A 6400-nucleotide genomic window follows, 5' to 3' on the forward strand; every position below is an offset into this window, starting at 1 on the left:
ACAGTATATATATATATACCGTATCACATATAGAATAAATTGAACTAAACATTTAAGTAAATAATATTAATCAATATATCATATCTGAAATAAAGATATCGAAATAAAAGTGATATATCCTTTAAGTATGATGTGTCTGGACCAATGTAACGAGGTAACGGACCTTCCCAGAGTGTCAATCAAACTTTCAATCAACTGACCAATCAGAACACAGGGCCAGGAATACGCGCGTGTCTCACAACCACATGTGTTGTCCTACAAAGGCACGTGTTTGCGTATGTTTTTACACTGTGGGTCCTTATCGACAATATGAGGCGGGTCTTAACGGACGGGTCCACTGAACCCTCTGCTATGTCCGACTAGCACGATTTATCATGTCATAGAATTCCTTTCTATGGTTGTCATCTGTTCTGGCCAGTTGTTGAAGTATTGTCTTTAGCAAATCCTCAAGCTCCGTATCGAAAATACATTCAAAACCTGATCCAGAGGTATTGATAGACGTCTCTTCATTTTCAGATATAGTATATAGATCGGGAACGGCTAAAAGTGTACCTCGACGGCTGGCTAAATCACCCGGGAGAGAAAAGCTACTATTTCCGCCTACAGATGCAATTGAAGCTCTCCTCAATTCCATCAGGACTAATACTCGTTTAACAGCCCCCCAAAGTCTTGTTCGTACACTCTTTGATAATTTATTCTTCTGGTAACGTCTTGTTGTGGCTTTGAAAATCGCAGCTAAAACACCAAGGCCTAGGAGAAGATACAAAATAGCTACAATTGCATAGAAGATGTGAAGTACTGTCTTGGAAACAGACCCATCACTCCTGATACGCGAAGCGACCTCAAGGTCACCAAACCCAATGGTGCTTAGAGTGATGAACGAAAAGTAAACTGCTTGAATAAAACTCCAGTCGCGTTCAATAGTTAAAATAATGAGTACTGATGGTAGAATCAAAATAACAATCGATACGAGTGTACAAGTAATAATCAAGATCAAATTATTACGTAATCGCTGTCCACTTATAAATCGTAGCAAACAAGAGTTGAGTCGCAAAACGAAGTCTTTTACCTTTCCCTCGAACATGTCCCCAATAACAGATAAAAGCCATCCCGTCAACGGGATACCAAAGAAAGCGTAAGCGATGCATAGCATTTGCCCTTTTTTCGTTTTTGGGGTTATATACCCATAGCCTGAAAGAAAAAATAAAACGATTAAGTGTCAGTACAAATGATAACTGGCAACAAGATAAAAATAAGATAAATAATATTATCATTATAATAATATAATGATAATAACAATGATAAGATCTTGTCTTGTTAAATGGTTAACAACAGGGCATATTATTAGTTTCTAGGCATAATTTGCGGTGCAATAGGAACTACTGCAGGCACCGATCCAGTAGGGGCACGGGAGCACCCCCCCCTGCCTGAAAATTTCAATGCATATCAATGTTATGTATAGAAATAAGAGCTACTCATTTTTCTGAAAATATCTACGAATAAATGTATTATTATTATTATTATTATTATTGATTGTTCTCGCTTTACTATGCCATACTCCTAATTCGGTTGCAGCGGCGGGATTATTGTTATAATCATCGACATAATTGTTAAATACCGAGTGGACAGCGTTTTTGCATACAAATATGTAACAAGTTTAACCACCGGCTTCGCCTCTTTTTCATCATCAACATTACTACTATATTGTTTATCGATTTATAAGCCTATTCATCTTTATTATCAGTATCATTAATTAAGTTATCATTATTTTTATCATAATCATAAGTCAATGTCATGCAAGAATCTCCGCCTCTTTATCATTATCAACATTATTAAACTTACTATAATGCTTATCAATATATCAATAATTTTATTATCATCATTGTTATCATAGTCGTAAGTCAATATTATGCAGGAAGCTATTCCATATTTTCATATATTGAAACCACAAACCATATTGATAGGCCTACTGCAATTTGTGTTGGATTGAACTGGATTTACCAAAATAATATCCCCAAGGACAAGGCATTTTGACCAGAGTGTCGATTGTAATTTGTTGTCGACGAAAATATGATAATTAGCCTAACACTCAAAAAGATTAACGGCACATTAAGTATTTGAAATAATAATGCATGCAGCTAATGCCAGCATGACGGAAAGTAGGTTTAGAATTCATCTCTATTATATCGTGATTTATTTATAAAAAAAAAGTATCCCTTCGGAGGTCCTGACTTCGTCAAATGCTTATAAGAAGAGGGCGTATCATATTGATCGCTGTTATTTGCCACGCATTAAGGACTGTGCTGTCCAACTATAAAATTCTCAAAAAAAACCTCAATATCCAAGTTGGTTAAGGCGTCTGCAAGGATTTTGAACGTTAAAGAAAAAACTTTATTCTTTGCACGAAGTATGAATGAGTCGAAAGTCGGTATTTTCCGAGTTTCCGATTTTATGGAATCACGCTTGTCAATAGTAACACATAAATGCTGTGCATTCCAAATAATTAATATATATTAACATAAAATCTAAAAGAAAACAGCAATAAATAATGTATTAAATACATCTATATTCTTATCGCAATATAATGTTAGCAACCCTGAGGCGCTTAGATATAAAAGTGTACGAGTTTAATTTGCACATCACGTCACCAATAGGCCTACTGTATTTATAATTACAAATATAAACGTTATATATCGTACGTGGAATCAATCTTTCACAAGAAATTACCTCGCTTTCTAACGATACTTATAATTTGTGTAATTTGTCTAGAACAGAGATTAATTTATCGATATGCTAAACTTCTAAATGTACCTATGACATGTATATATATATATATATATATATATATATATATATATATATATAGCTTTAAGTGGCAATATGCCCTTGACGTTTTTGCGAAATTTTCACCTAGTCGTTTTTCTGCTAAATTCTTACATTTACCTAAGGATCATGAAAATACCGATTATATTTAATTTAACCTCGTTCAACATCATTTCCTTCGCGTTTAAAACTTTTAATTTTCCCAGATTTGGACACAACACATGGCAGGGGCGAATCCAAAAATGTCCGAAAGGGGGAGGGGACGAAAGTGGGGCCGATCGAGATAACATCACCGTAGGGGATCCGGGGCATGCCCCCGCGAAATACTTGTTTTCAGAACGCCCGAAAAAAACCTCTGAGGCGTTTTGGGGCCGGCCGGCCGGCCACCATAAAACCACCCCTGCGTGGAATTGAGTATCATCCAAACAAAAATCGTGCTGTATTATGCAGAAGCCTTATCCACAACTGGGCCAATATTTCTTCGTTAAAAATTCAAATCCTCAATACCTATTTTGCGCATGCGTAGTTGAACTGCACTAGTTGTTGATGAATCTGGTACGGTATTATGTGTCTGTAAATTGTCGTAGAAATAATTATTTCTTTGTAATTTTATATTTAAAGCTAATCAATTATACAAAGTTTTAATCAATTAAAATATTAAAATTATATTGACGTTTATTAACTCAACACAGGCAGTATATAGGAGCCTATTTTAAATATTAATATAACCCAAATTGTTTTATTAGTTTTTTTGATACTAGTTCAACTGATCAACTGATACCGATAATATGACATAATTATTGCCGCAAGCATTCCATCTGTCCTGATGATATCTTTTACTATAAGTTTGAAAGTTACGTGCATTTTGCTCCATATCAGTAGGGGTAATTAAATAATTATTGAAGGTCTCCTTTCAGATCCATTGTATTTTCTTTCTTCACTTGGTTTAATGAAATAAAATAAAATACCAACAAAAACATACATAAAATACAATGACAGTAATAAACGATTAATACAAAAGGACGACAAATAAGGCACATGGCCGTTTAAGGGAAACTTAAATAAAAATACCCGCTTATATTGCTTTCAAATAATATAATCATTAGTAATAAAAACACAAGTACAAATAAAACAAATAGGCCTACATACAGTATTTATCATGTGTATAGTCATAAAGTAATTAACTTATATTAGAAAGGTATTTGTCCAATGTATTGAGTTTTGTTACTTGTATAATAAGCCTGATGATAGGGTTGAGATTGTGCAGCAGAGCACAGCATACAAAATATACCGGTACCGTATTTATTCGAATAAACTTACCGGGGCGTTTATTGTTGAGAAGGGTTTTTGAGGGGCGTTTATTCGAGGACCCGAGGCGTTTATTCGAGGGAGACGCATATATTTTGGGGGTTTAAAAAGGATATGTATAGGGCCTATACCGTAGGCCTATATATTCACGTTACAGAGAGGACCAACAGTGCAAACCACCATTGCACTTATATAGTTTCAATTGAGTCCTAATTGGAGAATAATAATATGGTACTTTAGTTCTTTTTTGTTGTACATTATATACAGTAGTAAAATTTTTAAATATTGGACGCCGAGAAAAAATTAATAGCCCACTTAAAAAAAACCCAAAAAAACAAAAACAAAAACAAAACAAAAAACAATAAAGAAAAAAAACAAAGAAAGAAAGGAAGGAAAGAAAGAAAGAAAGAAAGAAAGAAAGAAAGAAAGAAAGAAAAAAAGAAAGAAAGAAAGAAAGAAAGAAGAAACTGCTCAGAAACAGAACCCAGTCAGTTTGCACTGGCTGGGTAAATAGGCTCACTTAATTTTTCAATCAACCTTACACCGACCGACTATCCAATCAGCACTTACACACAGTGTACGTTGGATACTAATGTTAAATGGTGTAGGATTGAATAATCCATTATTAAATCTTAGAGAGTCAATCCTGTTTATATTCCAACAATGCAGACAATCAATTGAAACCACATCTAACATCGATCATTTTTTGTCGTAACATTAGATTTGTCGCAACATTATATGCATGCAATATATATTATATATATATTACATTATATATAGCCTATATTATATAAAGCATATATACGGTAGGCTATGCATGCATATAAATGACAAGCACAAGCAAGTGTGTTTATCATGATAATGTACATGCATTGAATAGGCCAATTAGAATTGAAAGGGATGTCTAGATAATAAGGGAGACCTAAATTATACAAAATATGCTTACCAATCGTGGTTATAGTAGTTGCGCTGAAGAAAAGAGCCCTAGGTATTCGCCAGTGTGAGTCGTTAACGAAGTCACCATCCGCTATGAAAATGGCTCCGTTATTATCTGCTTCTATAATCAACTCAACCAATGATTCAAGTTCTTTACTCGTCACACATGTATTTTCCTCTATAAAACTTTCCAAGTCAAGTAAGAACGAATCCCTCTTCTTATTCTCGTGTCCGCTTTCACAATAGCTAAAAGTCAATCCACCTACGAATAGATAAGCGTAGAATGAGATGAGGAGCACAATAAGCCTACGTGCTGGCCGTTTCATATCTCCCGAGAAATTGCATTCAAGTCGTACGAATCATTGTTGAGTGCTGACTGGCTTAATCGACAATGACCGACATTACCATTCTGACTGATCACCAATCAATAACATTTACTTTGAACGATATTTCTTAATATTATTATATTAAATGTCAAAATTGGAAGCTGGCTGACGCGACGCGCGGATATTCCGTCCGACCGCACGCGCGGCATCGCTCTCGGAGACCGACTGAATGACACAAACGAGGCGTTTGGGGCGTGCTCTCCCGAATCACCTGGAAATCTGGCGTTAGTTATCTTCGCACGAGGATCAGTTCAAAGGAAACTGTTTTAGTCAATCAAGTACTGAATAGGAATAGCACGTGACTTATGATTCAGAACGATACGCAACAATAACGATGGACATAAATCATTGTTATAAGCATTTATACAATTGTGTTATATTTGGTGAGGATACTTCTTGATAAATCGGTTGATGGCGTGGGTACCTATATCTAAGGATTAGGCACCGGTCTTCATAAGTAATTAAGCAAGTCTATAGGCCTATACATATATATGCCTACACCAATATACCATATTGTCATAGGGGTATATACCACGTTCGCCTATACAAGAAAATCTTTTTTGTTGTAATGCATCAGAAGACATACAACATTTGGTTCCAGTTGCTAATAGCCTTTACTACAAACACAAATACAAATATATAATATATTACTGTATTCTAAAAATACTAATATAGGCCTATTATGTATAGGGTCCATATTAAACTGAAACGTAACAGAATAGAAATCTGACAACGAGGAAAAAAACTCAGCCTCAATCGGGTCTCGAACCCAGGACCTTTGGCATACATGGCGATCGTCATAACCACCTGACCACGAAGGCATTGTGGGGTGAATCAAGCGCCAGGTAAAATCTGAGTTCTTTTCATTCTTGTACCGAGTCTGGCGTCATTGATTTTGATATAGCTCTAATATCGCATGTGACTAGACTGCCAGAGATCTCGAAGAT

At 35.3% G+C, this 6400-nt stretch overlaps 1 protein-coding gene across 1 annotated transcript; it reads right to left on the reverse strand.

Annotated features, from left to right (window-relative positions):
- Nucleotides 1–6: 6 nt before the first annotated feature.
- Nucleotides 7–5691, reverse strand: LOC117123916 (potassium channel subfamily K member 16-like). Its single transcript, XM_033269985.1, has 2 exons — nt 5078–5691; nt 7–1191 (listed from the first exon to the last, which is right to left on the reverse strand). The coding sequence occupies exons 1-2, from the start codon at nt 5391–5393 to the stop codon at nt 350–352; spliced, it is 1158 nt and encodes a 385-aa protein (XP_033125876.1). The 5' UTR covers nt 5394–5691; the 3' UTR covers nt 7–349.
- Between the last annotated feature and the right edge of the window lie 709 nt (nt 5692–6400).

Source organism: Anneissia japonica, unplaced genomic scaffold (genome assembly GCF_011630105.1).
Source record: "Anneissia japonica isolate Jap-2015-1 unplaced genomic scaffold, ASM1163010v1 scaffold287736_len1891122_cov214, whole genome shotgun sequence".
NCBI classification, from domain to species: Eukaryota; Metazoa; Echinodermata; class Crinoidea; order Comatulida; family Comatulidae; genus Anneissia; species Anneissia japonica.

What these genes read in the sequence shown, in the direction of transcription:
- LOC117123916 (XM_033269985.1), bottom strand. Translation starts at nt 5,393, where the DNA reads ATGAAACGGCCAGCACGTAGGCTTATTGTGCTCCTCATCTCATTCTAC. An exon ending in AACTACTATAACCACGATTG is followed by an intron (nt 1,192 to 5,077) that starts GTAAGCATATTT and finishes TTTTTCTTTCAG; the next exon opens with GCTATGGGTATATAACCCCA.